This window comes from Eubalaena glacialis, chromosome 14, assembly GCF_028564815.1.
Source record: "Eubalaena glacialis isolate mEubGla1 chromosome 14, mEubGla1.1.hap2.+ XY, whole genome shotgun sequence".
NCBI classification, from domain to species: Eukaryota; Metazoa; Chordata; class Mammalia; order Artiodactyla; family Balaenidae; genus Eubalaena; species Eubalaena glacialis.
The window spans coordinates 58967834-58986006 of NC_083729.1; the positions used below are offsets into that span (position 1 = coordinate 58967834).

The 18173-nt window shown below is 42.0% G+C and overlaps 1 protein-coding gene across 1 annotated transcript in view; it reads right to left on the reverse strand.

Annotated features, from left to right (window-relative positions):
* Positions 1-14717, reverse strand: part of PPP3R1 (protein phosphatase 3 regulatory subunit B, alpha) — a 57045-nt gene extending 42328 nt beyond the window's left edge. The window contains exon 1 of the mRNA XM_061210575.1: positions 14221-14717. Within this exon, the coding sequence (XP_061066558.1) occupies positions 14221-14223 (3 nt within the window). The 5' untranslated portion in view covers positions 14224-14717. The remainder of the gene's footprint in view (positions 1-14220) is intronic.
* Between the last annotated feature and the right edge of the window lie 3456 nt (positions 14718-18173).

Here is an 18173-nt window from a genome sequence, read left to right on the forward strand (position 1 = left end):
GATTATGAAAGCTAGATCTGCCTAGAACACTACATACTAGTTTTCAGTAATTTGATTTTTAAACATGTAAACAGTATTTTGCACTTTATCAAGCATCTTAGGTACTAACTTACCCAATACCCACCAGAACTCTAAATCAGGCAGTCTTGTGGCTATTTTACAGATGTATACATATAATCCTCCAGTATACGTCTTCCAATTCTATATCCCATGTGTGTTCCACCACATCACGGTATGTCTCATAGTATCAAATATAATGCATTAAAAGCAATATAATCGATAAACCATAATGGAAAAGAATATAAAAGAAGAACGTCCGTATGAGTAGTGTAACTGAGTCTCTCTGTTGTGCGGCAGAGAGTGGCACCGCACTGTAAATCAACTACACTTCAAAAGAAAGCAACATAATCAACAACAAAATGATTACAGTATTCTTTCAGCACTTAAATAACTGCTTGACATTATACAACTCTATGAGTAATGTGACTAAAATGAATAATAAAATGTCCAAAGAGCTGCTATATGTTAAGTTTAAATTAGGCAAGCAGAGTGACCAGAAGAAATCTAGCACCTTCTAATAGCTCTACTGAAGCACTTACATTGTATTAAAAATTTTCCCTCTACATGCCTGACTCAATCTAGGCTGTGAAGTCTTTGGGGCTATTTATTTTTTCCTGACATCTCTGCACCTAACACTATGTTCGATATGTGTAGTATGTTTGCTAAATTAAGCAATCAAAGATTTAGAGTCTCAGTCCCCCTTTACCAGCTGTTCTAGAATACATCTAGAAAATGTTAAGATAAATCAGTTTAAGTAAACAAAATTAAACGTTCTTTATAAATTTTGAGTGTTATTTATGAAAAAGTTTGCTTACCATTTAACAAATGAAAGTAACACTCTCACATATAACTGACACTTTACTCAGATATGTAAAAAGAATCTTAAAGCATAAAAGAGTCCTATAACTTTTAGAAATCAACAGCAGTTTCCTTTTTGGTAGCTTTCCCGTTGTGCCTAACACACTTGTGCTTTCTAACTGTTTACTCACAGGACTTTCAAAGACCTCCCTATCCCTAGACGACAGATATAACTAATTCAGTTGCACCTCAGTTAGCTTCCCAAGCCACCAGGACAAGTGCCTACCTACCCATCCTGCATTAGCATTTACATTCCATGAGAGATACTACACAGGGAACTGGCTTTACCAAGATGAATAAAAATGCATGCTCTGCCCATGGCTTGGGAGAGGAGGCAATGAAACACAATGAAACATGGGGTGTACTGTAACGACAGTTACTTACAAATGGCCACTGATTGCCTGGAGGAGCTGGGAAATGCAACTGGAGCAGGATCTTGATGTTTGCCAGACAGAGGAAGCAAGCGGAAGGCCATTCAGATGGGGAAAAGAAAGTACATACAAAAGCACCAATAAGTGAAAAATGATGAGGCATTTGAGAACCAAGTAGTTTGACTTGGTTATAGCGTAAGCCTGGCTAGAAATAAGGATCAGAACATGAGTGCCATGAAAAGGAGTTTAAATGTTTAATTCTGAAGATGTGTCACTGACTTTTAAATAAGGTAGTGACACTAGATTTCCTTTTCAGAAGAAAAACTAGTGGCAGTATGGAAGACAGAATGAAGAAGAACTTGGAGGTAAAAAGAGCAAAGCCTCAAGTAGGCTATAGAAATAGTCCAGGTGAGAAATAAATGAAACTGCAATGATGCCAGTGGCAGCGGGGATAAAGAAGAGTTTGATTCAAGAGATATTTGGGGATCTAAATGACAGGACACACTTACCATAACATGATACTTATGTTCCTGAAAAATCTCCATGTTCTTAAAACTACACATTAAAACAAACAATCGCACATTAAAAATAACATGGCTTAAGGAAAAGAGTTGGAAGCAAGACACTCGAAACCTGTGCAACTCTGTAACCAGAGTATTAACAAAACCAACAAGAATCCTAATAAGCATATTAACATAGTTAAAGATGTGCTAAGTAACTAATAAGCCTGGCACTTTCTAAAGGCACAGCTCAAACAAAGTACAGCTGTCCCTCAGTATTCACAGGGATTGCTTCCAGGACCTGCCACAGACACCAAAGTCCGCAGATGCTCCAGCCCCATAGTCGGCCCTCGGTATCCGCGGTTCGCATCAGCAGGTTCAACCAACCCCCACGTTCGCAGTACTGTAGTTATTGAAAACAATTCGCGTGTTAAGTAAGTAGACACACGTAGTTCAAGCCCACGTTGTTCGAGGATCAAATGTAATAGAAAAAAGTGTAAAGGGTATTTGAAGCTAAGTTACAGAAACAAAGAAAAAATGCACAAACATCTGGGGGAAATGCGCCATAAATTCTTTCAACACAGATACATGGCCAAAATCAGTCAAGAGGAAGAATGTGGTATACGGATAGAGTATATAGAACTCTGTTCTTCAGTAGCTTGCTGCTTTCAGCTGTGTTAGTGTATTTTAGATTCAGCTGCCACTGCTTACGGCAGGAAGCATTAATATGCTGGGAACGTTGTTAAGTACATTTTCTTCTTTATGGACAGTATGTGAGCCAGACTGGAATGCCTCAAAAGTCCCTCGAGTGAGTGACTAAGCCTCCCACCTCCAAACCAGGTCAGGAGGTGTTGTGTGTCATAATTTTAGTACAGACTGTAACTGATGATTGCTTTAGGTAGTAGTGAAGGGGAGTAAAACGTATGATACCAGGTTTCCAGATAGGGGTGAATGGACAGATACTGTTTCCGTTAAGAAAAATTAGGGAATAATGAAGCATGAATATGAAGATAATATAATGCATGTGGTTTTCGTTACGCTGAGTTTGAGGCGCCTTACAGACATCCTTATTTAGATAAATATCAAGTAAGCAGTTAGAACTCTGGACTAGAGAAGAAGAGAATGATGGGGGCTGAAAATATGAATCATCAGTACATAGGAGATGATGAAACTTTGAGAATAAACAAAGAATTCATGCATTTACTCAATTCACTCATTCAGTAACTATTTATATAATATATACGCGCCTACGCTGGCAGTGAGGGGTGCATAAGAGGGAAGAACAAGCCCGCCATGATGCCCACTCCCACAGAACTCACATTATATCATGGGGAGACAGAAAACAGCCAAACACCTATAGAGCTAATTAATCATGTGCTACAAAGACATAAAAGGTACTAAAAGAGTATAACACAGGAACATGGCCTGACCTGGCACGGGGGTGGGAGGCTCAGTCACTTACTTGAGGGACTTTTGAGGCATTCCAAACATAGTCCATGCAAAAGGCTCTCAGAGTAGAATAAACAGGTGGAAGAACAAACATAGCATAAAATACTGAATAAATGTAAGGTGTAAGTGGCTACAGTACAGAGAGAAAGCAGAACATGGTGGAAGAAGCTGAAGTAAACAGCAGGTAGAACGAATGAAGTCTACAGGCTATGCTAAGGATCTAGTCTCTACAATGTATGAGATTTTAAATGGGAAAGTGATACAATCATATTAAGGATTTAGTCTCTACAATGTATGAGATTTTAAATGGGAAAGTGATACAATCATATTAAGGATTTAGTCTCTACAATGTATGAGATTTTAAATGGGAAAGTGATACAATCATATTTAAGAGGGCCCTGGACCAAAGCCAGATGAGAGGCAAGCAACAAAGATCAAAAATGGTCAGGGAGGTAGAGGAGCCACTAGCAGAAAACGTTACAAAAGCCAAAAGAGGAGAGAATTTGAAGAGTTCCCTACAAGGCCCAACATAACAAAGAAGTCAAGTAAGAAGAATGAAGAACCAAATACATTTAATGAGTGATTTCCAGACACTCTCTATTGTCACCACTATCTCAGGTGCTGTGATTCCCATTTTACACATGTACTAAACAAGGTCTAGAGAGTTTATAGCATTTGTTCAAGGTCACTTAGCTAGAAAATGGCAGAACCAGAATCTAAAGTCAAATCTTCCCAACTCCCAACCTCATGCTGATAATTAGAAGAGTACTGCCAACATCGAAAGTTTCAGTGAAATGCAGATGCGTAATCATTCTGGACCAGCGCTATCTAACAGACATTCATGCAATGCTGGAAATCGTCTATATCTGCGCTAATGCAGTAACTACTAGCCACAAGCAGCTACTGAGCACCTGAAACGTAGATATTGTGAAGAACTGAATTCACAATTTTATTTCATTTTAATTAAAGTTTAAATAGCCACACGTAGCTAGCAGCTACTGAACTGGACATCACAGATCTAGACTGTAGCAGACTGAAAAACAAGAAAATAAGCAAATACAGATGAGTCAAAAGTATGATGGTAAAGAAAGAATGACAGCTAGACAGGAAGGCAGAGCTGAAGTATACCTGGTCATTCATAAATTCACTATTTGAGAAAGATTACTATGAGCTAGTTTATAATCCATGAATTTCTATTTATTAGGAAAACAGTTGCAACGTGAGCACACATAAAATCACAGCTTTCCCTTATTTACCTATTAGCCCTTGTTTTTCCTGACATTCTAATTTTTATTAAAGATTACCTTATAAGCAAATAATTAAAGATTGCCTTACAAGCTGGCATGCAGTAAGCTGGATGCCAGCTTACTGCATGCCTATAATAGGAGGTTGCTTGTGGCACTGCACTCAGGAGCATATGAAAGAAAACCATCCCTGAAACTAGATAAAGTATAAATAAATAAAAGTGCTAACAGACAGCTCTAACAATGCCAATGGTAAAGGCTTGACTATTTTTGTAGGTGCCTGTGCTTCACACTCTCATCCCTAGGTTTTAAACTGCATACTTCTTTTTTTTTAATTAATAAATTTATGTATGTATGTATGTATGTATATATGTTTGGCTGCATTGGGCCTTCGCTGCTGCACGCGGGCTTTCTCTAGCTACGGTGAGCGGGGACTACTCTTCATTGCGGTGCGTGGGCTTCTCATTGCGGTGGCTTCTCTTGTTGAGGAGCACAGGCTCTAGGTGCAGGGGCTCTAGGCGCACGGGCTTCAGTAGTTGTGGCATGCAGGCTCAGTAGTTGTGGCTTGCGGGCTCTAGAGCACAGGCTCCGTAGTTGTGGCACACGGGCTTAGATGCTCCGTGGCATGTGGGATCTTCCCGGACCAGGGCTTGAACCTGTGTCCCCTGCATTGGCAGGCAGATTCTTAACCACTGCGTCACCAGGGAAGTCCTGCATACCTAATTCTAACATACAAGTAAAAATGAATTCTCTGTATTGTTCACAAAAGTCAAGAGAGACCTGGCTAGAGCACAGATGAATTTAATAATGCTCCCAGAACACAAGTCAAAGTGCTATCTCATTTACAGAAATGTTTTCTGGGATAGCAATGGGGCTACCACGTGGCCCTCCTGATGATACTGGTAAGAAAGGGCTTTAACTAACAAAACAACACTCTGAGAAAGTAACCTATAAGAACCTATGACTTGCTGAATTACCTGTGCTAAACTTTAAAGGATTTCCTATAGAAATCTTCAAATGTTTTAAATATTTTTATAGTACAAGACTATAAAAACCAAAGACAAACCCAGAAACATTAATTAGTCACATTTCATTTCAAAATTTCATTCCTGCACCAGATCTATACATTAGCTACAAGTACTGTCAACCCGTGACCACAAAGTGGACATGGGAGTCCAAGGAAAAATCAGGAAAGGGAGAAAGTGAATATGGACTGTTGAATAAAAAGTTTAGTTGGAAGGGCAAAAGTGAGGAAGAAATTTTAATCTGGCAAGCTTGAAATAAAATAGATGCTTTCTCCACTACGCTTCAGGGATCATTTTCTCTTTTTAATTTAAAAAATCATTACCCATGTTGTTAATAAGGTGCTAAGTGGAAAAATAAGTACAAAAAATGTTCTAGTAAAATAGTATTTTCCCTAGAGTAATTTCATAAGAATACTGACATAGTTCAGACCCTAGCTGAAGTACCAACCTCAACCATTATGAAATTGCTAACTAATTTTAAAAATTATGCTGAATTGTTTTTGACTCAATGCTTACATTTCAAAGATGGTTCAAAACTTTGGAATAAAACTGACTGTAATTTGTAAACTAGAGCATGACATCATTAAAAATCTCTTTAAGTCTGACCTTTGTAATCTTACTTAACAAAAGCAAAATTATAAAAAATTAATAAATCCACACACTGGCATAGCTTAAAAAAAAAGGATGGGGGGAACCCACTAAAAAAAACTTGGAAGAATATACAAGAAACTTAACAATGATCAACACAAGGAGAATGGATGGCCAGGAAAGACTTTCCATTGTATACCTTTCAGTGTGGTATTATTTTTTAAGCAAATGTATTGTGTGTTTAGAAGTTTTGTGTGTTTAGAACTTTAAAAAAGTTTTAAGAGTATTAATCTTCAACTAGATGTTCCCCTTACCATAAAACCTGAACTCAGAAAACAGTTCCTTTTAGAACTATGTAATTTGATCAGAAATTACTAATGCAAAGACTGACAAAGTATTAAGCTCTTTTCTTGTTAAAACTCCTGTTTCCTAGATTAATTTCCTAGGTCCTGGGTCCACCTGCTATTTAATAAGGTTTACTTAATACCCTGTTAACTGCCTATCAAATCTTTCAAAATCTATATTATAATTGTTTTCCATATTCCTCACCCTCAACCTCACCTCATTCACCTCAGCCTCAGTCTCAACTTCAGCAGATGATCTTGCCTCAAACTATCCCCAGTTGCTGAGGTGATTTTAGGTCACCTAGTTTGAACTCCATTATTAAAACATACCTGTCGTCATGGCCTACTCTCCTCACCTTGTTTTTTTCCCTCTTTTTTGATGTCCCTCCTTTCCTTTTATCCATCTTCTTTCTACCACTTCTAGGGCTCATTCCACTAATCATCCTCTTCCTCACAGCTCCCTCTCCCGGCTTCTCTTCTAACTCTAAAGAATACTGACATTGGGACTTCCCTGGTGGCGCAGTGGTTAAGAATCCGCCTGCCAATGCAGGGGACACGGGTTCGAGCCCTGGTCCAGGAAGATCCCACATGCCTCAGAGCAACAAAGCCCATGGGCCACAACTACTGAGCCTGCTCTCTAGAGCCCGCGAGCCACAACTACTGAGCTTGCGTGCCACAGCTACTGAAGCCTGTGTGCCTAGAGCTCGTGCACCACAATGAAGAGTAGCCCCCGCTCGCCGCAACTAGAGGAAAGCCCGTGCGCAGCAACGAAGACCCAACGCAGCCAAAAAATAAAAATAAAAATACTGACATCTCCTATCCTGCAAAGAATTACCCCAACTGTAAACCACTAGAGTTAACTTTTCTTTGTCCATTTTTCCATAAATGTCTCAAAACTGATGCTCACTGCCTCCACTGTCTCATCAGCACTTACTCCTTTATTCTACTTATTTGTCCACATATTCCTTCTTCAAACGCTACTTAATTATCTATCATATATCAAGTATTTGGAATATAACAATAAAAAGACAAAGACAAGGCCTCTGCATTCTCAGTTTACATTTCTTTGCAATTTTATTTTCATTACCTAGGGCTTAATTGAAGTTGCTGTCTCAAAGATTATGACCTCTATAATAGTTTTCATTTTTATCTCCTTCTCTCCCATGTTAATGGATGAGAAAAATCTCTCTTCTTGTCTAAGGAGACTCATATACCCTCCTACCTCCCTGGGGCCCTCAAACTATTAAGAATTCCATCTTTTCTCTTTGAGTCTTCAACTGCTCCCTCCTTCCTGGCTTGTTCCCTTAACCCCCAAAATAAATTCTTCCTCAAACCTAAATTTTCTAACTTTCATCATCTCTCCTTAAGTCAAAGCATTAAAGAACAGTCTATACTCAATCTCTGGCCACCCATTTGTTACTCAACTCACAGCATCCTGGCTTTCCTTGCTACCAGTACAAAATGGTGTTTTTCTGTACTATTGCCAAAGTCACCAGAACTCTCCTGATCCCTCCAAAAGACACTTTTTTTTTTAAAGGGAACCCTAGTATACTGTTAGTGGGAATGTAAATTGGTACAGTCACTATGAATTTATTTATTTATTTATTTATTTATTTGGCTGCGTTGGGTCTTCGTTGCTGCGCGTGGGCTTTCTCTAACTGCGGCGAGCAGGGGCTACTCTTCGTTGCGGTGCACGGGCTTTTCATTGTGATGGCTTCTCTTGTTGTGGAGCACGGGCTCTAGGCACACGGGCTTCAGTAGTTATGGCTCGCGGGCTCTAGAGCGCAGGCTTCAGTAGTTGTGGCGCACGGGCTTAGTTGCTCCGCGGCATGTGGGATCTTCCTGGACCAGGGCTCGAATCCGTGTCCCCTGCATTGGCAGGCGGATTCTTAACCACTGCGCCACCAAGGAAGTCCCCAAAAGACACTTTTAAGTTCTTCTCTTTCCTGATCTCTGCAAAATCTAGACACTGTTGACTCGTTCAAATATGACATCACTCTGCTAATTTTCCAACTACCTATTTATTCTCAGACAACACTGACGGGTTCCTCATCTTCTACCTGCCTCTTAAATGCAGGATTCTTTAGGGTTTGTCCTCTTCTCTTACCGTTTTATGTTCTTTCTCTATGGGATTTCATTCAGTTTCATGGCTTCAACTACTACCTTGAACAAATACGCACAACACTCAAATCTTTAATATAAGCCCAGATTTCTCTTCCAGATCCAGATATAGCCAATTACCTGTTGGTCATATCCACCTAGGTGACCCATGACTACTTTATTTATTTATTTTAAATAAATTTGTTTTAATTTTTGGCTGCGTCGGGTCTCCGTTGGTGCACGCGGGCTTTCTCCAGCTGCGGCAAGCGGTGCGCGGGCCTCCCACCGCGGCGGCCTCTCCTGCTGCGGAGCACGGGCTCCAGGCGCGCGGGCCTCAGCAGTCGTGGCGCACCGGCCTAGCCGCTCCACCGCACGTGGGACCCTCCCGGACCAGGGCCCGAACCCGTGTCCCCCGCATTGGCAGGCGGACTCCCAATCACTGTGCAACCAGGGAAGCGCCCCCATGACTACTTTAAATTCACCATGTGCAAGGTAGAAATCATCACCACTCCTCCAAATCTACTTCTCCTGTATCTCCTAGACAGAGAATGTGCATTTCTAACAAGGCCCCAGATGATGCGGATGCTGCTAGTTCAGGATCCATATTCTGAGAATCACTGCTCAAACATATGCTGTCTCTTCCTACCTCCAGGCTGTCAGGTTCCTTCTGCTACCTCCTAGACCATGATATCTATGCAGCAGGCACTGTTCATATTTCACAACACTCTATCTTATTGAACTTAGACTCTTGCAACATAGCATTCTAAGCATTAATTACCAAATGATAAGAGAAGACTAGAGATGAAACAACAGTCATCCCAGAAAGCTGGATGTTTCTTGAGGGCGGAATAGCATTCTAGTGTATCCCTCGAATCAAATCTTACCCAAGTACATAGGCTCTTGATAAATATTTGCTGAGTGGATGGCAGTATTATCTATCCAGTCACCCAAGCCAGAAGCCACAGCAAGATTCACCCCTTCCTTCCCCATAATCCAAGTCACCAAGTCCTATCTTCTATCTCCTAAATGTGTCTCATACCTGGTCCCTCCTCTCCATCTGCACTGTTATTACATTCTTTCAGGTCCTTAATATCTCACTTTACGGTAATAATTTTTTAATTGGTCCCCATGTCTACAATCAGCTATCCTATTTTATCCACATGACCATAAGATTGATCTCTCTAAAACAGTAAGTGAGACGATGTCATTCTCCTGCTTACAAACAATAACTTCCCACAGGCTTCAAGGAAAAAAAATTAATTCCTTCATGTAATATGCAAACCCTTCTAGGATCCTGCATCAATCTACCTGACCACCCTCTCTCTCCATTCCACCCTACCCCCCTACCCTCCAGCCATGCTGAACTGGCTTATATTTTCATGCCTCAGTGGCTTTAAACATAAAGCTTTCTACCTAGAGTGTCTTTCCCACTGGCTAAATATTCATCCTTTTAAGCCTCAGCTCAGGCACCATCTCTTCCATGAAGCCTTCTTTGAGTGACATTCATTCATCTCTCCATCCAATCCCCACCTCAGTTTGGATTACACCTCTCCCCTGCCATGTGCTCTTACAGCACCCCATGTTTAGTTTGTTAATAGCACATATCACACTGCATAATAATTGTCTTGTTCACCTAGTTGACTAAGTTCCTTGGAAACTATAATTATGTCTTCTGTTTGTATAGTCAATGCTAGGTATATTAACAGACACTCAACTAAAATTTAAATAAATACATTCCATGCTACTCTCTAAACAGTGGCTCTCAAAATTTAGCATAGATCAGAATTACCCAGAGGTATATAAATCTAGACTGCTTGGCCCCAGCCCCGGAGTTATAGATTCAGCTGGTTCAGGGTGGGACCTAACAGGTTCCCAGATGATGCTGATGCTGTCCAGGAATCACATTTTGAGTGACAGTGCTCCAAATCTATGTTGTCTCTTCCTAGCTCCAGGATTTAGAGTCTTTTCCTAGCTACCTCCAACTCTGCCTACTGCCATGCTCATCTTTTTAGACCCAGCTCAATTGTCACCTCCTTCATAAAACTTGCCCTAATCCCCAAAGAAACTGATTTTGCTCTTTCCTCAATTTCTGTCCAGCTTTGTACATATTATTCATATGGTAACATGCTAACTTTCTTTCACACCTATTGGCAGTTGTCTTATGTTCTCTACTTAAATGAAGGGAGGAAACCTGCCTTAATCATTTTGATATCCTCCACAACCTGGCACGGTAACCAGTGAAATGCAAACAAAATCTACAAGTATTTGTTCATCTGAATGAATCCCTGCAGACTGCCCGGACTCTGGGCCCACGGGTCTGTCTGACTCGCTTAATCCTCCTGGCCCAAGCTGACTTCTTACACTGCCTTGTACTTTTGCTTGCCTTACAACCTGTGACAGATGCCTGACCCTCCCACACTTGTCTGTCCCTCTCTCATTGCTGACTGACCCTTAGTCAGCTTCTTTACCTTGTACTCTGAACCCTTTTATTTTCTTAACCACTATGGGACATAGTAAATGGAGAAATTTACTCTTTATGACTGACGTGAATTTTAATTCTGCTGGCCATAAGACAGGTTGCTTGCTTTTTTCTCAAGTAGCCTTTCTTGGTCAGAGAATCCAAACTAAAATATGCTGTGTACAACTCCAAGTGCAGTTATTGTAGACAGCAATAAATGTGTTTTAGGTTCTATTTACAGATGGTGGAGATAATTGTAATACAAAGTTTAAAAACACAAAAACATAAAAAAGGTCACTTATGAAATGTAAGGTTGGCCTAAGAAACAAAACTTAAAAGAATAGCTAATTATTTATGCACTATGTTCATATATGCATCTAAAACAAAATTTATATTACCTATTCCAACGAAAAAAAGATACCAAAAAACCTGGTCATATTTCTGAGTTACGCTAATGACACAGTAAAAACTACATCTGATACATAAAAAGTTAACTGTTTCTAAAAATGCCCCTACAAAATTTACTCCTTCAAAAATTACTGAGAGACTGTTTTCAATCACACCGATCTAAACATTCTACTTGATTATTTTATTCTTATTTTACCTCTGTGTGTCAGTAACACTGAAGTACTCTATCTAAAACTATACATATCTACCTAGAGAAAATATTGTGATGATATATTTATTTCAATAAATAAACATCCATTTATTTATTTAATCATAGACAACTGACCATTAATGGTTCAAGAAAAATTCTTTGGAGCTCAGTACTCACATTTTTATATGCATATGCATAATTTTCAACCCACCTACTCAACAGTTTAATAAGACCCAAATAGAGATGAAGGGATATAACAGGAAAAAAAAGAAGTAGGCTACTCTTAAGGTAGCAAGTAAAATTAATACCTGTCAAAAAAGATTCTTGATAGGCTCAATTCAATCTCAAGCCTTTTTACTTTCCCCTTACTTGAATTAATCACTGATATTCATAAATTAAAATCTGTTGACAAAAATGTATGCCCATAATACTCAGTAAAAGTTATAAAGATTTTCCAAAGGGAATGAAAGTTTTCAGAACTGTATGCCCAATTAACAAGATAAATGAACCAGATCACTCCAAAGTCCAATTTATTTGAATTAATCAATATTCCATATGGCAGAGTTGAGCTACAGTCCTGACACTTTTGAACCAGTGCTATATTCAGCAGACCAACATAATCCTAAAAGTTGAGGGGCCACTGTCACAACAAATTATGTCCTGAACTGTTATTGAGAGGACGGCAGGAAAGAAAGCCAAGAGTGAATCAGAAAATAAATACTAAAAAGGAAACTGTAAAGAAGAGAGAAATAATGACCTGGAAGAAAAAAATCTCATACAGTGATTTTAAAATATTTTTGAAAAATAAGGAAACACTGAGTATCAGGAAGATAAATTTAAGACCTAAAAGAGAATTTTCAAAATTCAGCCTGTTGTTCAAGAAAAAAAAACTATTTGGAAAGCAGATCATTCTGCTATACACTGCATAAACAACAAGACTAGGTCACTGTTCCTCAAAATGTATTTTACCTTTATAAATAAAGGTAAAAACACTGGACAAAGATCTTCAATATCTGGACCTTCAGGTAAAATACATGTATAAAGAAGTTGCATTAAAGCACTAAAGTTCAATTCATAACTCCAAAAGATTATGCAAAAAAAAAAAAAAAAAGGTTGCACTATGAATGGCTGGCTCCGCTCTAACTTGTTTTCTGTAAGTCTCGAAAAGCCTAAGTTTTGACTCTGAAGGCCAAAATCGTCTCTGAGCTGCCTCCAAAGTTGGCAGGGTAAAACTTCCTCTACATATCAAAACCACTAATCATTTATTAAGTCTGCTCCTAATCTGAATTTTAAGGACACTAATAGGTGCACTTAATCATTTGTCCTGTTTTAAATAAAAGCTGACTTACTTGACTAATGTCACTTTCTTCCCCCCCAATCACACAAACTGATCCCAAGTTGAAGTCCACAGAATTTCTCTCTTCACTCACCCACCGCTCTATTTTGAAATGCTTAAATTCTACATACAAGGTGAAATAAATGCAATTACAAGGTGCAAGACATTACTCTACGCCAAGAAATCCGTCGAAAAATCTTCGGACAACTGTTTAAAGACTTATAGAAAAAGCCTAACGACCAAATCACCTGTTTGGTTATCTGATATAGATGAAAAAGCACTGCAAACTTTTTCTACTATGCATGCAATTCTTGATTACAAAGAGGAAACTGCACCGGCTAGCCAGAGCGAGAAAACCGGTAGGGTAACAAGCTAAAAGGGTGTCGTTGATTTCTTGGCTACAGTGACAGAGGCGGGAGACACACCCCTAGCGTCGGTCGGAAACACTACAGCAGTGAATTCTACCTAGGGATTAATGTGAGGCTAAGGAAAGACAAATTTAAATCGCCATGATTCAAAAACAACCAGCACAGGAGAGACTTACGAAGGTAACAAAGAAAACGAAAAACCCTTGGCAGTAAGTAAGCACTAAAAGACAAGTATCTCCGTTTATCACAAACCGAGTTTAGACTTGTTTTCATGAATCTACACCTTAGACCTCTCCGGTTCGCCACTGCAGAGTAAAGCAGCAGCAAAAAACAACCAAAAAACAAAAAACCTCGTACGTTTGCAAACAGCAGTGAAATAAACACGAACTAGAGAGGGGGAAGTAAGGCAGGATTCCTTCCAAGGCTCGTTGCTTGAAAACAGAGTATGAGTGGGAGAAAGAACAGCCCTGGAGAGAAAGTGGGTCTTATATAAAGGGCCATTTGCCACACATGATTTCCATATGATTCCGGAATCTCCCCGAACTTGAGAGAGTGAATCTGGGGGTGAGGGGGGGCTCCACGTGGAAGAGGGTCCGGAGAAACGGAAGGCAGGCCGATCTGAGGACTGTCCGGAGCGGATGGCCCAGGCAGCGGGGGGTCAAGGCCGGGGCGGAATCCCGGGGGCGTGGGGGGGGGGGGGTGGTGCGGAGGGGCGCCCCGCGGAGGCCCGGGGGCGGACGGCGGGGGCCCCGCCGTGCTGTCAATAGGCCGCCCGCCGCCCCCGGGCCGCTGGGGCTCTTTCGGGTCTCTCGAATTTTCCACTGGGGGAAGCCGCCCCGGGGCGTCCGGACTCGCCCCCGCCCCCCGCCCCTGGAAGCGGCGGGCGGGGAGCGATGGTGCGTGGGGAAGCCAAAGGCTCACCATTTTGCTGGGCGGTCGGCGGCTCGCTCGCGCGGAGGAGTGTCGGCGCTCAGACTGGCTCCCGCAGGAAGCGGCGGCGGCGGCGGCGGCGGCGGCGGCGGCCCAACTACGGTCTGCTGGGGAGGCTGCGGCCCTCGGGACGCCCGCGGGGGAGGGGGTGCGGGCTGGGGGAGGGGAGGCGGCGCCGCGGGGACCGCGCCGGCCGGGTGACTGGGCACGCGGGATCGGGCAGGGAGAAGAGAAATTAAGGTCGAGATTCAGAGACGGAGAGCGCGGGAGGAGAGACGGCGAGAAGGGGGAGAGACAGAAACGGGGGGGAAAGGGGGCCAGGAGGCTCGGGGGCTGCAGCCTCGCGCTCGTGCTCGCGCCCGCGCAGGAGCCGTAACGGACTCACTGCAGTGGCTCGCGCTGACCCGCAACCTCAAGGCACGAAAAAGGGGGAGGGCGGGACAGGGAGGGGAAAGCGGAGCGCAGCGGCGCGCTGGGCGGAGGGCGGGGGCGCGCGCGGAGCCGGCAGCGGGGGCGGGGCTTCTGCGAGCGCCGCACATCCGGGAACCCGCGCGCCGGCTCGGCGGCGGCCGCCGTGGCGGCGCTCTGGCGAGCTCTGGTTGGGGAGTTCGGAGCGCGCCGATCACGTTCGCCCCTCCGCCGGTCGCCCCCTGCGTGCGGGGCGGGGGGAGCGCGGGAGCGGGGGCGCGGACGTTGGTGACGTCGTGTGGCGGAGCCCTTCCTGTCATGTGGCTGCAGGCGGGCGGGGTGGGAGGGTGAAGAGAGGAGAGGCAGGGCCGGGAGGGGAAGGAGGAAATACGAGGGTGCCCCGCGAGGGAGGAAATGCGAGGGGTGCGCGAACACCGGGCGTAGGGAGCCCTGGACCCTGGAGTGGGAGCCTCGTCGGGAAGGAGGAGCAGATGAGCGGCCTTAAGGTCGGAACCACCCAGGTTCCTCACCAAGAAAAAAAAAAAAGACAATCTCGGCTCTGGGGCTAGAGGGAATCAGTTTGCAGTCGAAGACAGGTATCTTTGCACCAATGTGATGGCTTGGACCCCCTACAGAATGCATGTTGCATCTAGACAGTTGTCACCCCGGTGCAGCACCCGCAGGCCCACACTCCAATATGGGTTGGCAGTCAGGAGCCGGGTTGGAAAGACAGGAGAAGAGCCAGAGTTGGCCGCAGCTTGAGGCGCGGGGAGTCACAGGACAACCGAGTAGAGGGGCTGCTTCCCACTGCCGCAAAGCCCTTGTCACCCAGCTCTGGATTTTCCTTAAACCCTCCAGGCTACCTTTTGACGCGGGGAGGCAGTGTTTGTTTTGGAAAAACGTTATAAAACAGATTGATCACTTGTCCCTTTAGTCGGGCTGTATCCACTTTGGTGGCAGTTACCATTCCCGGAAAATTCAGACAGCGGTGGGAAATGGAGTCCAGAAAAGCATAAGGAGGAAAGTTATGAAAAAGCTGCCAGGAGAGGTGTGATAAAGATAATGAAGAAAACATTTTGCAGCAGTTTTAACCACTTAACTCCTTTTCAAGTCTGGATAATCTCGTGCGTGTGTGTGAGTGAGTGAAAGAGAGCAAGAGATGTTTACTGAGTGGTCAGAAATTCCTTATCGACAAATCCTTTTGAGTAGTTTTGTAAAAAGCTATAGTGTTTTTAAAGGCAGTCTGTTAAAGCTCCTTACGTGAGAGTTTTATTCTTATGCGCTGTGATAAGCACTTATCTTTTGTAACAGAAGCTCAGTGATGTGCGCTAGGTCTCCCCACCACTCCTCCGTTTCTTTAAGAACTACTTTGTTTCCCTGTCAGAATAAGTAAGGAAAAGTAACTTTGATGACAAGCTGTATCACACAGTGAATGTATCAAGGAAAGGCCAAGAAATGACCCTGTTTCTTCCACCGTTTAAGAGTCTTGACTTAGATATATTGCTATTTAGATTCTGAAATGTATTCCAAAACAGGGGGAAATCCCTAAGGCAAATTGTCGTTTACGTTTTCTAGGTATATTATTTTTAATTAGTTTTTCATCATATAATTAAGACAGGCTCATTTTTTTTAAGTGCAATATTTTAAACATTCCTCCCCCTCAGCTCCACATCTCAGAGATAATATAATCACTGTAACTGCGTTTGTGTGTGTGTGTGTGTGTGTGTCCCTCGGACATATTTAGTGAAAATCAAATTTATCATTTTGACTGAGGATTAAATACTAAGAAGGAATTTGAGCTATATGGGATGCAGTAGGTTTAGAGTAACCCATAATTTTGTCATGATTTGAGCCAATTCAGAGTATAATCATTTAACAGATATCTATTGTGAACCTAAATCAGGAATTCAGGAGCTGAGCACTGTGAAAGGTTGGTTAGCCTCTGTGCCTGATGAAAGCAAGAGACACAAGGCCAGTTCACTTGTTTCTTCCCATCCTGCAAATGTACCCGAGTTCACCACTTACATTCTCCCAGCTTTGTGTATACTGCATAAAATACAGACACGTAGCAGGTAGCATCTCTGACACTGAAACAAATTATTCGGACTCCATTAAGAGAGGTAAATCCAAAATGCACCTTTAATATCCATGTTTTTCCCCTGAGGTCAAAAAAGGAAGTATGATAAATAATCATTCTCCTTTTTGTCATTTTCCACTAAGGCAACAGGTACCAAATAGCCCTGCCAAAAACGCACATGTTTTTAAATAATTAGAAAAGTGAAGAGTCAAAGGACATATCTAATAAGTGGATTGTTATTCCTAGAAAGCTTAGCAACCAAAAGATAATTCTTGGGAAGTATTATGGAGGTGAGTTGGAAGGAGAGACACTTAAGATAGAGATACCAGTTACAAGAATGGTAACAGCTAGGCATGCAGTAATGAGAGGTACCAATGGTGGACAAAGGAAGGGGTCAATAGGAAAGACATGGAGTAAAAATGGACTGACTATGCAACTTAGCGGATGTAGGAAACAAGAAGAGGGAGAAATATAAGATGACTAGTTTTAGTTTGGATGACAGAAAATAGTGTTACCATTGAGAGAAATAGAGAAGTCAGGAGGAGTTTGATTGCTGAGTGAAAGAGATGAGATTGGATTTTAAAATGCTAAATCTGTGTTGCTGATGAGATATCTTTGTGGAAGCATCCAAGTAGAAAGAAGCCGGAGGTGCAGGGTAGAAAGGGAGAGAGATGTGGGAATCAACTGAAAAAGAGATTGCAGTTGAAATCTTCAAATGTCCCCTTACTTAGTGATAAGAAAAAGAAAGGACCCCAAGATCGTAGTAAAGCTGCTAAGTAGAAAAAAATTTTTTTAAGTTTTAAGGAAGAGAGAGGGTAATGTTTACAGTCATATTTGACCACAGCAGCTTTAGGTTTCAGTATCTCCATGGTTATCTTTAAGAAGTTAGATATGTCACAGGTAATTTTACCCAGATCATTGTGATATCCAGAAATCTGCCTAATAGTAAAGGTCTGATTGCTGTTATTTACTTATATATCATATATAAAAGTGGCAGAAAAGCTAAATTACCATTTCTGTAGTTGTTTAAGACATTCCAGTGCAGTATTACCCCAAAATACCCACTTTCATTCATGATTATATTGACTAACGTCAACGAGAAACCACATTTAATTTTATACGCGTACATGGGAAGAAAATGCCAATTGAAAAAGAGACTCAATTAAAACAACTTATCAGTAATGTCTGTTCCTTTTTAGTACACATCTGTTAACATACATTTAGAGGAAACATCTACCTCTCCTCCTAGATAAAATATATATGTCCCAGCTCAAGAAACCAAGATTTAAGAATATTTTGTACCTTTCTGCCACCTAGTTTCACACACAATTCTCTTTGCTGTGGGCACCAAGGTTGCATGGGGAAGAAATCACCTTCTTTCCCAGAATCCCTTTTTATACTGAGAGGAAAGCAGGGATGCCAGCTAGCCCCCTGCTCCAAGGTGTGGTTGAGCAAAGGT